The sequence below is a fragment of the Oncorhynchus mykiss genome, chromosome 7 (assembly GCF_057628025.1).
Source record: "Oncorhynchus mykiss isolate SJ-2025 chromosome 7, ASM5762802v1, whole genome shotgun sequence".
NCBI classification, from domain to species: Eukaryota; Metazoa; Chordata; class Actinopteri; order Salmoniformes; family Salmonidae; genus Oncorhynchus; species Oncorhynchus mykiss.
Genome location: NC_143028.1, coordinates 53,506,901 through 53,523,379, shown reverse-complemented (window position 1 = coordinate 53,523,379; position 16,479 = coordinate 53,506,901). Strand labels below are relative to the sequence as shown.

General features: G+C 42.0%; 1 protein-coding gene across 2 annotated transcripts; it reads right to left on the bottom strand.

The window, feature by feature from the left end:
• Positions 1–862: 862 nt before the first annotated feature.
• Positions 863–16,083, bottom strand: LOC110528099 (uncharacterized). 2 transcript variants are annotated; one of them, XM_021609916.3, is made up of 5 exons: positions 15,770–16,083; positions 7,835–7,923; positions 5,552–5,642; positions 1,663–3,328; positions 863–1,416 (listed from the first exon to the last, which is right to left on the bottom strand). In XM_021609916.3, exons 1-5 carry the CDS (start codon positions 15,846–15,848, stop codon positions 1,329–1,331), a joined length of 2,013 nt encoding a protein of 670 aa, XP_021465591.3. In that variant the 5' UTR covers positions 15,849–16,083; the 3' UTR covers positions 863–1,328. The 2 variants fall into 2 exon arrangements, with proteins under 2 accessions (XP_021465591.3, XP_021465592.3); XM_021609917.3 differs by lacking the exon at positions 15,770–16,083 and adding an exon at positions 15,082–15,493.
• Between the last annotated feature and the right edge of the window lie 396 nt (positions 16,084–16,479).

Sequence of the window (16,479 nt, the reverse complement as noted above, 5' to 3'; positions counted from 1 at the left end):
TGGTGACTTAAGAACGTTCTACTCCAAAATGAATCAATTAAATTGACACCATCTGAAATATAATTTCCACTCAATTGTTGATTGTGTGCCCACTGGACCTGCTTTAGCTGATACGAGTGGAACCTGGTGTGGTCGTCTGCTACTATAAGGACAGACTAGTTGTGTGTCCTGAGATGCTGTTTGCACACCACTGTTGTACTGTGCCGTTATTTGTCGGTTTGTGTCCTGCCTGTTAACTTGCACGATTCTTGCCACTCTCCTCCGACCTCTCAACGACCTGTCTTCGCCCACAGGACTGCTGCTGACTGGATCTGTTTGTCGCACTATTCTCAGTAAACCATAGACACTGTCGTATGACATGCCCAGGAGGCTGGCTGTTTCTGATATAGTGGAACCGGTGTACCTGTCACCGATGATCATACCTCGCTCATAGTTGCTTAGGTCACTCATTCTGCCCATTTCTAATGTTCAGTTATATAACAAACCACAGCCGCTTGACTGTCTATAGGAGCAAACTATTTTAGGGAATGGGGCTGGTGTACCTAATAAACTGACCACTGTAGGTTCTACAGACCATATTACTTCTGTCCTTATGTGGTAAATGGCTGACATCTGTTTTGCTTCTATTTAGTCTTCCATTATATGGAACATATCTTGCTCACCTGACTGAAGTAGAAGATCAAAAGATAAACAGTTTACATAGTTGTTGCACTCTTAAGTATAATATAGTGAACAATATACATTTGTTCTTAATGTATTGTAGTAGACTAGTTAAATTCCCTACATTGCTCTAAAAATATACAGAATGTACAGGTACTGTGACACAATGGAAACATAAGCAAAAACAATCTGTACACATCTGTATAGTAATTCTTCAAGACATTTATACAAATATCCTTATGATGCATGACATTATTCAGTGTATATTAAGGCTGGCAAATTACAGCCTCACAATCTGCTTTGAATCTATTAGGTAAAAAAATAAGGCAATGTGTACTAGCACTGATTAAACCGTAGCAGTCAAAGATACTGTTGAAAGCTGTTCCAACAGTCCACTCACTCTAGACTTTGGCACCTAGACAAGAAGCTATTTGACACCACCTCTGGGGGGCAGGTTTATGTGCTGTGGTACAGCAAAACATTTTCTAGACAAATGCTTAGCACCTTGTATTCTCTCCAGGGGCTTGGTGAAAACATCCTTGGCATACATGCTTAGTGTTTTATTGGATATATCCATTTTTAGCAGTATTTAAGGTGCTCTCTTTCCATTGTCCTTGCTCTTGACAGGGGCTGTATGGTACAGTATGTGGTATAATTGAGTTGGATCCTCATTTGCTGACAACAGTGATTGGTTGTTTGGTTCCGGGTTGTACCATGAAAGTCATGCCATACGCCTGCTTTGACCGTGGCCCATTGCTAAAAAGTAGAGGAATAAATTATTAACATTTAAACACATCAGGTTGATCTAGTTGCATTTAGCAATATTTTTTAATACATCTAGCTAACATTATTTACTATGAGTCAAAACATGCAATTAGGGACACTACTAGACAAACAGAAACTAAGTCCAACTAGTCACAACACCCTGATCTTAAACCATAATGAAGTTTTTTTTCCCCCACATTTTGTCAAAAAGCCAAGCGGACAGAGAGCAAGGCCTACCTTGTGGGAACTCTTGATGGCTCTGACAAACCCTGACCTTTCATGGCCATTTTTGTCTCCAGCTCCTTCATGTCAAGTCCTTGTGTTGTGGCTGGCACAGTGGCACTCTTGCTCTTTGTAGTGATAACAGGGTTTTTCGGGGTGACTCTGGGGACAACTGGGAACTTGGTCTCCTCATCAGACAAGGGAGAACCCCAGTCATCAGAGTCTGTTTCCTTCATGGCCAGCATTTTGTTGTCCATTTTGCAGTCCATCTCTAGCATCTTCTTCTGCAGGATGCTCTGGAGTGTGGCCTGGCTGGCTGAGAGGGAGGAGAGGGCCTGGGTGGGAGGCGGCTTGGGTTTGATCTGAACAGGCAGTTTGGGTTTGATCTCCATGGCAGGAGGTGGGAATTTGGGAGGGCTTGGAGATTTAGGTTTTGGAGGGGGAGGCGAGGGAGTTTTGACAGGAAGGACAGGGTTGGCATTAGAGGACAGGACTGGAAGGACAGGGCTGGGAGTGGGAGGCAGGACCTTCTTCAGTGGAGGGTCAGGTGGAGGTGAGCTGGGAGGAGAGTCCACGACATCATGGTCATCGAATTCGGGAGGGGGAGGGAGTAATGGCATGCATAGGTTCTCGTCATCCCTGAAAAGGCTAGAGGGTGAATCAATCCTCTGCTCTCCACTTTGCTTATCCATGGCTAGACTGCTGGAGGATGAGGATCTAGAGGTGGGCAGAATCCTTTTAACTACTGGATTTGCAATTGGCCCCTTCACCGCTGACTCAATAATCTGGGGTTTTGCTGGAATCTGGATTACCACTGTGGCCTCCAGTGGGACCACAGACTGTGGTTTATGTTGTGAGGTTACAGAAGTGAATGAGGTGGCCCTAGGGATGACGGTGAAAGAATTGGGATTGAATTCCCTGTGCTGGATGCTGGCTAATGGCTCATTACTCTTCGTGCTGTTTTCAAGGGAAAGACTGGACCTGTGCCTGCCTCGCTCTTTAGCCGCCATGAGAAGAGCCAGGGGGGAAGCGGCAGGACCGTCCCCCCTCATCCCAGTGACATCACTGGCCTTCAGGTTGCGTAGGTTACTGTCCAGCATAGGACTGAACTTGTTATTCCGGCCTGGAGACGCTTCCTGCTTGACCAGTTTAGCTGTGTTCTGGGGGTTGAAGCTGGAGGGTGTTGGGGTCTGTACTGGGGAAGCTTGGGCTGGAACCTGGGAGGCTTCGTCCATGCTGTGGATGGAGGACAGCCTTGTTGGCTTTGGAGGCGGGGTCTTCAGGGCTTTCAGAGCAGCTTGTCTCATGTCTATAGGGGGCTGTGGAGGGGCAAACTTTGGGGGCTCAGTAAAATCAGGGACTGGTGTTGGTATAGAAATGGACAAAGATGAACTAGAAGCACTGGAGGAAGTTGACGGGGGTTTCGGGGGGCGCATTAGTGGAGGTTTCAGGGAGTTGAAATCCTCGTACTCTTTAGACAGAACCACTGATGGAGGTTTTGGAGGGGGCATGGAGGGAGGCTGAAGGGAGTCCAAGTCACCCAAGAAATCTGGTGGGGGAGGGATGAACATGGGTGGGGGGGGTGGGGGTGCCATTGTAGGGGGAGGTGGAATAAATATCTCCCCATCCACCAAATCGGGCACAGATATAGCCGATCCATTGAAAAACCGATCGTCATTTACTATAAAGAGAGAACTACCATCAGACAAGTGTTTTATTGATTTAACTTGTCAAAATAAATGATTTTACTTTTAGTTCTGTTGGCCTGATTTATGGTGAAACTGATTAAATTACATTTGATCTGTACCCTCCCACTCTGCAAACATGCTTGTGAATGGCTGCTTGGATATTTGTAGTGTTCTTGTGCAAGATCTTAGACAATCATTTACAGTGCTTCCAGAAAGTATTCATACCCCTTCACTTATTCCACATTTAGTTGTGTTACAGCCTGAATTCAAAATTGAAGATCTCTCACCATCTACACACAATACCCAATAATTAAAGTGAAAACATTTTTTAAATAAATTAAATAACTTATGTACAATACCAGTCAAGTTGACACGCCTACTCATTCAAGGGTTTTTCTTTATTTTCTACATTGTAGAATAATAGACATCAACTATGAAATAACACACATGGAATCATGTATTAGCCAAAACAGTGTTAAACAAATCAAAATATATTTTATATTCTTCAAAGTAGCCACCCTTTGCCTTGACAGCTTCGCACACTCTTGGCATTTTCTCAACCAGCTTCACCTGGAATGCTTTTCCAACAGTCTTGAAGGAGTTCCACATATGCTGAGCACTTGTTGGCTGCTTTTCCTTCACTCTGCGGTCTGACTCATCCCAAACCATCTCAATTGGGTTGAGGTCGGGTAATTGTGGAGGCCAGGTCATCTGATGCAGCACTCCATCACTCTCCTTCTTGGTCAAATAGCCATTACACAGCCTGGAGGTGTGTTTTGGGTTATTGTAATTTTGAAAAACAAATGACAGTCCCACTAAGTGCAAACCAGATGGGATGGCGTATCGCTGTGGTAGCCATGCTGGTTAAGTGTGCCTTGAATTCAAAAAAATAAATCTGTGTCACCAACAAAGCACCATCACACCACCTCCATGCTGTACGGTAGGAACCACACATGTGGAGATCAACCTTTCACCTACTCTGCGTCTCACAAAGACATGGCGGTTGGACTCATCAGACCAAAGGACAGATTTCCACCGGTCTAATGTCCATTCCTCGTGTTTCTTGGCCCAAGCAAGTCTTCTTATTGGTTTCCTTTAGTAGTGTTTTTTTTTGCAGCAGCAATTTGACCACAAAGACCTGATTCACACTGTCCCCTCTGAAAAGTTGCTGTTGAGATGTGTCTGTTACTTGAACTCTGAAGCATTTATTTGGGCAATCTGAGGTGCTCTAATGAACTCTAATGAAGTTATCTTCTGCAGCAGAGGTAACTCTGGGTCTTCTTTCCTGTGGCGGTCCTCATGAGAGCCAGTTTGATCATAGCGCTTGATGGTTTTTGCGACTTCTTAATTTTCTGGATTGACTGACCTTCATGTCTTAAAGTAACGATGGGCTGTTGTTTCGCTTTTATTTGAGCTGTTCTTGCCATAATATGGATGTCACGTCTACTCATGCTCCCCCTCTCCGGCATTCGACGTCGCCATCAATACGCGCACCTCCTCATGATGAGGCTCACTCATTAACTTCCCTATATCTGCCACTCACTTAGGGTTATTCCCCAGGCAGTATTGATGTTGTTTCATGTCCGTACGCTCCTCTAATTGTTTGGTTTATTATTAAACTCACCACCTGGACTTGCTTCCTGACTCAGTGTCTATGTTGCAATGGACTTGGTCTTTGACCAAATAAGGCTATCTTCTGCATACCACCCCTACCTTGTCACAACTCAACTGATTGGCTCCAATGCATTAAGAAGGAAAGAACTTTAAACAAGGCACACCTGTTAATTGAAATGTATTCCAGGTGACTACCTCATGAAGTTGGTTGAGAGAATGCCAAGTGTGTGCAAAGCTGTCAAAGGCAAAGGGTGGCAACTTTGAAGAATCTCAAATAATATATTTTGATTTAACACTTTTTTGGTTACTACATGATTCCATATGTGTTATTTCATAGTTTTGATGTCTTCACTATTATTCTACAATTTAGAAAACAGTAAAATAAAAAAAAATAAAAAACAGTTTAATGAATAGGTGTCAACTTCTGACTGGTACTGTATATTTAAGCCCTTTATGAAAACAAGAGTTGCTTTGAGTTTGTGCCGAAATTTGATCAATCAACTGAATCTAAAACCAGCACTACGGCTTAAGTTCATAGAAATGTAAATGATTTAGCTGCACAGCTTAACTCTGGTAAACACAGAGACTTGGGAGACCCTCACCTGCCCTGTTGATCTTTGGACTGTTGAAAGGGGGGAGGACAGGAACTTTGGGGGTTGGGACAGCAAACCCTTGCACAACATCAGAGGAGGACTGTGGGAAACAAGGACAAACGCCATCAGACGGTTGACATTTCACCCTGGTGTCAGTTTAGAGATTCACTGTTGAGATTGTAAGAGGAACTGAGTGTGAGAGGGAAGGGAATGGATTGTTTCTAGACTGCACTATGGCTTGCAGTGATCCAACCTGTTATCCAAATGACTACTTGCATCTACTTTAGAACAGGTTATCATGTTTGCTGCGTGATGACAACACTGATGCAAAAACTATTAATTTACTAAACCTTGCACTCAGAAAACAAGTACATCAGTGTACAAGTAGTGTCAATTACCAAAGACAGAGGAAGGCCAGGCACATTTAATCGGAAAGGGCTTTTCATCCAAAATTCCTTTTAGTCTAGGCTTCCCAACAGTTGGAGTCATTTTCTATAACAGCAAAGCCTCTTGGTGCAGATTGAGGCTACATGATCTCTGACACTAAGTCTCCCACTTGAAATGATTCAGCAATATATTTTCCACTGGTGTACTGTATCTAACCCCTTGCTAGACACTAGCTGAAGCTTACGAGCACCATTTTGGGCCCTTTTCAGAACATTACTGCCTTTTATAGCCACGCTGTCATGCCTCGCCCACACCACGCCCTGCCTGTGGATAAGGCACAGGCAACACTCCCATCTCTTCACGTAAGAAAACGTTAAGCGGGTGTGACTGCCTCAGAGAAAAGGGGATGTGCCATCATGTTGCTGCCTGCCTGTGTGACTGACCGTTCACATCACAGCCATAAATAAACAGACTGTGTTGACACAACACATGCCCTGCAGACAGAACAGAGATGTGCCCTTCCAACGCTGTTAGACTGTGGTCAGAATCACCCAGGGACTGGAAATCACTGTTACAGACCAAAAAACACATTGACCAGTGTAACTATGGGCCGGAGGGCCTCTAATCTACCAAAACAATCCAAAGTTAGGTCCACCCCTGTAACTGTAAACTGTAATCAACTTACTGTGCTTGGCCTGATGGTCAGGCCACCACCACTTGCTTTGTTTAGAACTTGGTACACATAATTCTCAAGTTCAGGCAGCAGACACACAACTTTCATGCAGCTGTGTAAATATTAAGTTATTAGTGGAAAACGTTCAGGTGTGGTCCTTTCTCAAGAACCTCGGTTACACTGTATCTTTAAAACATCTAACGTGAACGGAACACCTCCCTTATGCCTGAAATATGTCATCATGGCAGACTATTCATAGAGGCAGGCAGCTCATTGCAAAGGCATGAACATTTCACAAGGGGCAAAGGGTGCGGCATTAAATGCAGTTTCTGAACCGGCTTAATTCCTTATGTTTATTTTCCATGACTCACAGGTGAAAATCAGAGCAGTCAGTCAGAGCAGTCCAACCCCTGTGCTGCTGGGTGTGGCACATCTAACAAATAACAGAGGAGCTATCATATAGGACACTCCCCTTTGAGGTAGGCTTTCATACCTACAACAAAATAACAACGTAGTACAACTTGTTTAAAAAAAAAAATCAGATACGACTGTGCTTTTCTGGATCACCTACAGGGACAGCATGTTGAATCGAGCCCAAATGAGCTAGGTGCCATAATTGTGTCAGACTGTACAAGACCCAAGATTGTGTGAACCAAGGTGACATTCTTATAGTTACTGTCCTGCATGAGAATGTCTAAGTCAATAGGGTGAGAATTTCTGATGACAGAAATGACTTGAGAGGACTGGGTAAACATGCAAACAAATTGACCCTTGTCACATGGATAGCCTAACTGCAAGTAAACTTGGGTTACTCCCTCTTTATATATGTGAAAAGCCTGCGCAGGTGAAACCTGCCGGTTAGAAAAGTATGCTTTCAGAGTGACCAGGTGTGAGTGGTGGACAGGTCTAACTCTGAGGTGGTCACACAGTGATCAATGATTACAGGAATGCCCTTCATGAGGCAATGCAGTTTCTCTTTCAGGAACTGCAAAGGCCTTGTTGAGAAAGAATTCACAATTCCGCAGACTTATGCAAATGTGGGAAAGTTATGTGGAGCCTAATGCATTGACAAGGCCTATAACAAATTCCATGTGATTTTTAATCTTGAAGTGTTAGAGAACACCACCTAGAAGCTGGACAGCAGTCTCAATAAATGCTGCAACACCGTCTCCAGTGTTGAAATGTAGATTTGAAGTAATAGATTTTTTTCCACATCATGCAGAGGAACTTACCATGTAGTGCTTGACTGCGGGTCTGGACCTCACTTTGGCAGTGCCTGATTCAGGAATGTCTGATGAATCCAACACCAGCTCAACATTGTCTAAAAGAAAAAAAAGAACAGCACAACGCACTGCTTAAAAACCAACAAGTCTACCATTCAACCGATCAGCGCAGTTCTGTAAGGAGATGCAGTCTAGTGACTGTGAAAAGTTGAGTAATTATGGATGTACATAATAAGTTATGGCATTTTGTCTGCAGTTCTCATAATTCTTGACAAACTATTATGTAATGCTATGCAGTGAACTCTGTCGGGGGGATTTCTCTTGTTGACAGCAAAATAGTAATTGGGTAAAGCAAACAACTATTCAAAGCAGTTGAAGGATTAATCAAACCAGTATAAAAAGTAATGTCACCCTATTGCTCAAACACTTAAGCCTAAATGTAATGGGGTGCCATAGGGTAGAAAATAGAGTTCTTCACGCATCATCAATGAACCCCTATTTACAAATGGAATTTCAGTAGGGTCATAGAAGTGTGGTGCAACATTCATAATTCTGGGGGTCAACTTTCTGTTGGCCTCCCTGTCATGAGTGTTTGCAGTTCATCAATACTGACCTCAGGTTATTCCTGGGCAGAGAAGGGGGAGAGGGACCACCTGATTGTTTTCAGAGTAAAAGACTTTACCAGAGATGGCTATCTATAATGTTTGCAACAGGCTTTGACGTTACTGTATAAAGAACCAACTTATCTGTAACTTCACAAAACAGCCATTCCAATGTCAGGCATGTCCCTGCCAAGTAACTAACTGATGAGAGAAATGTCATTGAGAGACAGCAGTTAGTGAGACACAGGTCATGCTCTGCATTCACGTCAAGCACAGAGACCTCAAAGAATTTCAAAGAGGACTCAGATTAACATGCATTACATTACCTGATAAAACTATGAGCAAAACTTTGTTAACCGAGTATGGAAACAACAGGCAGTGTTTAAAGTATTTTGGCATCTACAGATACATTTCCCAATGGGGCATGGCAGGCATTTCCCTATTGAGTTCCTGCATAATTGAAATATGCAAATATCCCCATCCTGTGGCATGTTTGCACACAACCACTTGACGATGAGACAGCCTATAGGGAGGATGTCAGTGACCTGGCAGTGTGGTGCCAGGACAACAACCTCTCCCTCAATGTCAGCAAGACAAAGGAGCACTACATGAAACGGAAATCTGAGCACGCCCCCCATCGAAAGCTTCAAGTTCCTCTGTGTCCACAACACTAAGGAATGATCATGGTCCACACACATCACAGTCATGAAGAAGGCACGGCAATGCCTCTTCCCCCTCAGGAAGCTTAAAAGATTCAGCATTGTGCACTCAGATCCTCAAAAATGTCTACAGCTGCAACATTGAGAGCATCTTGACTGGCTGCATCACTGCTTGGTATGGCCACTGCTCGGCATCCGACCGCAAGGCGCTTCAGAGGGTAGTGCGTATGTTCCAGTACATCACTGGGGCTGAGCTCCCTGCCATACAAATCAAATCACATTTTATTGGTCACGTACACGTTTTGCAGATGTTCTCAGGTGCAGCGAAGTGCTTATGTTTCTTGCTTCAATAGTGCAGTACTACCGAACAATACAAAACAATACACACAAATCCCAAAAACTAAGAAATATCAGAACCAGCAATGTTTGAGTCCATAATATAAATATACTCATTCAGAGCAACACATCTCCTTCGCAAAGGCTGTTGATTGTAGCCTGTGGAATTTTGAACGGCACAACGATGGGCCTCAGGATCTCGTCACGGTATCTCTGCCATCGATAAAAGGCAATTGTGTTCATTGTCCATAGCTTATGCCTGCCCATACCATAACCCCACCGCCACCATGGTGCAGTCTGTAAACAACATTGACATCAGAAAACCGCTACTCCACATGACGACATACACATGATCTGTGGTTCTGCGGTCGGTTACACGTACTGCCAAATTCTCAAAAACGACGTTGGAGGCGGCTTATGGTAGAGAAATTAACAACCAATTCTCTAGCAACAGCTCTGATGGTAATTCCTGCAGTCAGCGTGCCAATTGCACGCTCCCTCAAAACTTGAGACATCTGTGGCATTGTCTTTTATTGTCCCCAGCACAAGGTGCACCTGGGAAATGATCATGCTGTTTAATCAGCTTCTTGATATGCCACGCCTGTCAGGCTGATGGATTATCATGACAAAGGAGAAATGTTCACTAACAGGGATGTAAACAAATTTGTGCACAATATTTGAGATAAATAAGATTTTTGTGCGTATGGAAAATTTCGGGGATATTTTATTTCAGCTCATGAAACATGGGACCAACACTTTACATGTTGCGTTTATATTTTTGTTCAGTATAATTATTTATATATATATACACACACACAAAAGTTTATTTTTACTATTTTGCACATTGTAGAATAATAGTGAAGACGTCAAAACTATGAAATAACACATATGGAATCATGAAAGTAACCAAAAAAGTATTAAACAAATTAAAATGTATTTGAGGTTCTTCAAAGTAGCCACCCTTTGCCATGATGACAGCTTTGCACACTCTTGGCATTCTCTCAACCAGCAAATTTGTGGAGTGGTTGAAAAACAAGTTTTAATGACTCCAACATAAGTGTATGTAAACTTCCGACTTCAACTGTTTACATACACTTACGTTGTCATTAAAACTCCACTCCACAAACTCCACTCCACAAATGTCTTATTGACAAACTATAGTTTTGGAAAGTCAGTTAGGATATCTACTTTGTGCATGACACAAGTCATTTTTCCAACAATTGTTTACAGACAGATTATTTCACTTATCATTCACTGTATCACAATTCCAGTGGGTCAGAAGTTTACATACACTAAGTTGACTGTGCCTTTAAACAGTTTGGAAAATTCCAGAAAATTATGTCATGGCTTTAGAAGCTTCTGATACGCTAATTGACATAATTTGAGTCAATTGGAGGTGTACCTGTGGATGTATTTCAAGGCCTACCTTCAAACTCAGTGCCTCTTTGCTTGACATCATGGGAAAGTCAAAAGAAATGAGCCAAGACCTCAGAAAATAAATTGTAGACCACAAGTCTGGTTCATCCTTGGGAGCAATTTCCAAACGCCTGAAGGTACACGTTCATCTTTACAAACAATAGTACGCAAGTACTATGGGACCACGCAGCCGTCATACCGCTCAGGAAGGAGACGTGTTCTGTCTCTTAGAGATGAACGTACTTTGGTGCGAAAAGTGCAAATCAATCCCAGAATAACAGCAAAGGACCTTGTGAAGATGCTGGAGGAAACAGGTACAAAAGTATATATATCCACAGTAAAACGAGTCCTATATCGACATAACCTGAAAGGCCGCTCAGCAAGGAAGAAGCCACTGCTCAAAAACCGCCATAAAGAAGCCAGACTAAGGGGACAAAGATCGTACTTTTTGGAGAAATGTCCTCTGGTCTGATGAAACAAAAATAGGACTGTTTGGCTATAATGACCATCGTTATTTTTGGAGGAAAAAGGGGGAGGCTTGCAAGCCGAAGAACACCATCCCAACCGTGAAGCACAGGGGTGGCAGCATCATGTTGTGGGGGTGCTTTGCTGCAGGAGGGACTGGTGCACTTGCACTTCACAAAATAGGTGAATTAGGAAAATTAGGTTGAAGCAACATCTCAAGACATCAGTCAGGAAGTTCAAGCTTGGTCGCAAATGGGTCTTCCAAATGGACAATGACCCCAAGCATACTTCCAAAGTTGTAGCAAAATGGCTTAAGGACAACAAAGTCAAGGTATTGCAGTGGCCATCACAAAACCCTGACCTCAATCCTATAGAAAATATGTGGGTAGAACTGAAAAAGCGTGTGTGAGCAAGGAGGCCTACAAACCTGACTCAGTTACACCAGCTCTGTCAGGAGGAATGGGCCAAAATTCACCCAACTTATTGTGGGAAGCGTTGTGGAAAGCTACCCAAAACGTTTGACCCAAGTTAAACAATTTAAAGGCAATGCTACCAAATACTAATTGAGTGTATGTAACCTTCTGACCCACTGGGAATGTGATGAAATAAATCATTCTCTCTACTATTATTCTGACATTTCACATTCTTAAAATAAAGTGGTGATCCTAACTGAACTAAGACAGGGAATTTATATTCAGAATAAATGTCAGGAATTGTGAAAAACTGAGTTTAAATGTATTTGGCTAAGGTATATGTAAACTTCCGACTTCAACTGTATATATGATGGTGTGTATGGACAGTATATGAATAGAAAAGGTGTTTACAGCAATAGTTATATAGGATGAGCCTTGACTAGAATACAGTACAGTGGCTTGCGAAAGTATTCACCCCCTTGGCATTTTTCCTATTTTGTTGCCTTACAACCTGGAATTAAAATAGATTTGGGGGGGGGTTGTATAATTTGATATGCCTACCACTTTGAAGATGCAAAATATATTTTATTGTGAAACAAACAAGAAATAAGACATAAAAATTAAAACTTGCATTACTATTCACCCCCCCAAAGTCAATACTTTGTAGAGCCAACTTTTGCAGTAATTACAGCTGCAAGTCTTTTGGGGTATGTCTCTATAAACTTGGAACATTTAGCCACTGGGATTTTTGCCCATTCTTCAAGGCAAAACTGCTCCAGCTCCTTCAAGTTGGATGGGTTCCGCTGGTTTACAGTAATCTTTAAGTCATACCACAGATTCTCAATTGGATTCCAAGACATTGAAATGTTCCCCTTAAACCACTCAAGTGTTGCTTTAGCAGGATGCGTAGGGTCATTGTCCTGCTGGAAAGCGTACCTCTGTCCCAGTTTAACATCTCTTGAAGACTGAAACAGGTTTCCCTCAAACATTTCCCTGTATTTAGCACCATCCATCATTCCTTCAATTCTGACCAGTTTCCCAGTCTCTGCCGATGAAAAACATCCCCACAGCACGATGCTGCCACCAGCATGCTTCACTGTGGGGATGATGTTCTCGGGGTGATGAGAGATGTTGGGTTTGCGCCAGACATAGCATTTTCATTGATGGTCTCATCTGACCAGAGTACATTCTTCCATATGTTTGGGGAGTCTCCCACATGCCTTTTGGCGAACACCAAACATTTTCTCTGGCCACTCTTCCATAAAACCCAGCTCTGTGGAGTGTGCGGCTTAAAGTGGTCCTATGGACAAAAACTCCAATCTCCGCTGTGTAGCTTTGCAGCTCCTTCAGGGTTAACTTTGGTCTCTTTGTTGCTTATCTGATTAATGCCCTCCTTGCCTGGTCCGTGAGTTTTGGTGGGCACTCTTGGCAGGTTTGTTGTGGTGCCATATTCTTTCCATTTTTTAATAATGGATTTAATGGTGCTCCGTGGGATGTTCAACGTTTCTGGTATTTTTTTATAACCCAACCCTGATCTGTACTTCTCCACAACGTTGTCCCTTACCTTTGGAGAGCTCCTTGGTCTTCATGGTGCCCATTGCTTAGTGGTGTTGCAGACTCTAGGGCCTTTCAGAACAGGTGTATATATACTGAGATCATGTGACAGATCATGTGTTACTTAGATTGCACACAGGTAGACTTTATTTAACTAATTATGTGACTTCTGAAGGTAATTGGTTGCACCAGATCTTATTTAGGGGCTTCATAGCAAAGGGGATGTAAACATATGCACGCACCACTTTTCCGATTTAATTTTTTAGAATTTTTTGAAACAAGTTAATTTTTTCATTTCACTTCACCAATTTGGACAATTTTGTTTATGTCCATTACATAAAATGTAAATTACAGGTTGTAATGCTACAAAATAGGAAAAATGCCAAGGGGGGTGAATACTTTTGTAAGGCACTGTATATGCATATGAAGTGGGTAAAACAGTATGTAAACATGATTAAATTGACCAGTGTTCAATAACTATGTACATAGGGCAGCAGTCTCTAGGTGCAGGGTAGAGTACCGGATGGTAGCCGGCTAGTAACAGTGACTAAGTTCAGGGCAGGGTACTGGGCGGAGACTGGCTAGTAGTGACTTTAACAGTCTGATGGCCTGGAGATAAAAGCTGTTTATCAGTTTCTCTGTCCTAGCTTTGATGCACCTGTATTGTCTCCGCCTTCTAGATGGTAGCGGGGTGAAAAGGCTGTGGATCCAGGACCTCTAAACCAGGCGGTGTCAGAGGAAGGCCCTACAAATTGTCAGACTCAGCTACCCTAGTCATAGACTGTTGTCTCTGCTACCGCACGACAAGAGGTTTCCGATGCACCAAGTCTGATACCAACAGGAACCTGAACAGCTTCTACCCCCAAGCCATAAGAATGCTAAATAGTTAGTCAGGATAGCTATTTGGTTAACTATTTAACTGTTTGCATTGACCTTTTTTTGCACTAACTCTTTTGACTCATCACATACGCTGCTGCTACTGTTTATTATCTGTCCTGTTGCCTAGGCACCTTATACCTACCTATATGTACATATCTACCTCAATTACCTCATACCCCTGCACATCGACTCGGTACTGGTACCCAGTGTATATATAGCCAAGTTATCATTACTCATTGTGTATTTATTCCTCATGTTATTTTTCTATTATTTCTAAATGTTTCTCTCTGCATTGTTGGAAAGGGCAGTAATTAAGCATTTCACTGTTAGTCCACACCTGCTGTTTAGGAAGCGTGACAAATACTAATTTTATTTGACCTTTCCATTGTTATAGAGGCCTCATCAAAAATAATACCCAGAAATCAGGGCAATGCAAAATATGTCAATTTGTCCCGTTTTCAGTTCTGAGAACCTTTCAACAGTTTTCAGATCTCTAGGGGGTTTATTCATATTCATTTTGAATTAGTCCCCATTTCCCAAGACCTGGACTAAAAAAAACCTTTAGGTCTAATAATTATGCTACCATGTTCTCCTTTGACTATAATTATTCTATATATAAAAACATGTAAACATGTTTTAGGGCGCAGTCTGTTATAAGATCTCAATAACATACCTAGGCCTACTGGTAATAATAGGTAGGCCTACATAATGTTGTGAGAAAAAAATGCAGGTTTTCACTCTCAAAACCACACTGTTTTTGTAGAAAACCGACACAGTATTCATTCAAAATGAATCATGACTGAATTGCGCATTGCAAAGATTCAACCAAGATTTCGGAGCAATCTTTTGGTTCGCATACCCATTGTTGCTTTTTAGTTAGCATTTGCTAGTAGATCTCATACATTACATCGTCTTTCCTCAACACGACCTACCTGCTACGGATGTCGTTCTTCTGTGAGCTGCTCTCTATCCGACAACAAGTGGAGAGCTGCTCGCACTTGCGATATTCCGCTGAAATTAGGCTGTGTGAGGTTTTACATGAATGGAACTCACGTGCTTTGCGTTTGTGTAGGCTGCTTTGAACATGATTTCTCTATTGTTACTACATAAGTGATACGGTGTATACCTCCACCACACTACTTTTATTACGCATCAGCGGGCAGTATACGCAATTCCCAAGTTAAAAAATATAATCTGTATTATTGTTTTGATTGACATGTTCTAAAATAATCGCAACGAAAATTGTTTATTTTATTCAATGCTGCAGCTATCTAATACTTAGTTAAAACAGACACCTTGCATTCTACCTGCATCGTCATGAACGCAGAGTCTAGTGACTGTCTCAGGTAAATGTAGGTTTACCACTGTTGGGAGACCTAATGACCCCCCTGATTACTTTCGATGATTACTAGCATTGTGTAAAACATTGTGTATTAATTTGACTCAACCAGCATTTTTCTTATTCTAGAATGTGAACATTTAGGCCACATTTGCCATTGATCTGTCACTGTAACAAGTGAAAAGGTCGGGACAGTAGTGAGAAAATGCTGATCAGCATGATAGATTAAATATTCAATCATTATTATTAGTTAATTGTTAAATATGACAGTAAACACTTACCCATCTTCTTGATTTTAATATTGGTGTCGAAGAGAGACTGGTTCTTTCGACCCAAAAAATGCAACGGTCCCTTTTTCATTTTTTTGTCCTATTGGTAGACCTATTGTACAGATGAATCGTTAACACGTGATATTATGCAGGAGCTTCCATAGCCAGTCGTCAAAAACGTATTAATTCCTTAATTAGTCTTAACGACAGGTGTATTACTGAATCCTCACTGATTCGGTGAAAACTTCGAGGTAGAGAGAAAATGGCCACCGCCCCTGCCTCCTCCCCTTTCTCTGTGCCTCCCTCTTTTGTAAGCCCACAGGGGAAGCAGAGAAAGAACAAACCATGCTCTTCATTAGAATCAAATTCAAATGAGACTTACAGTGCCTTCAGGAAGTATTCATACCCCTTGACTTATTCCACTTTTGTTGTGTTACAGTCTGAATTCAAAATATATTAAATTGATTACTTCTCTCACCACCAACACACAATTCCCCATAATGACAACATTAAAACATGTTTTTGGGGAAATGTTAGCAAATTTATTGAAAATGAAATACAGACGCATAGGTAAAAATCTGTTGTTCTGCCCCTGAGCAAGGCAGTTTATTCTGTCTATTATGTTAGTATTGTGGAGTAACTACAATGTTATTGATCCATCCTCAGTTTTCTCCTATCACAGCCATTAAACTCTGTAACTGTTTTATTAAAGTCACCATTGG

What these genes read in the sequence shown, in the direction of transcription:
- LOC110528099 (XM_021609916.3), bottom strand. Translation starts at nt 15,848, where the DNA reads ATGAAAAAGGGACCGTTGCATTTTTTGGGTCGAAAGAACCAGTCTCTC. An exon ending in TCCAAAGATCAACAGGGCAG is followed by an intron (nt 3,329 to 5,551) that starts GTGAGGGTCTCC and finishes CTCTCTTTATAG; the next exon opens with TAAATGACGATCGGTTTTTC. An exon ending in CCATCAAGAGTTCCCACAAG is followed by an intron (nt 1,417 to 1,662) that starts GTAGGCCTTGCT and finishes TCTACTTTTTAG; the next exon opens with CAATGGGCCACGGTCAAAGC.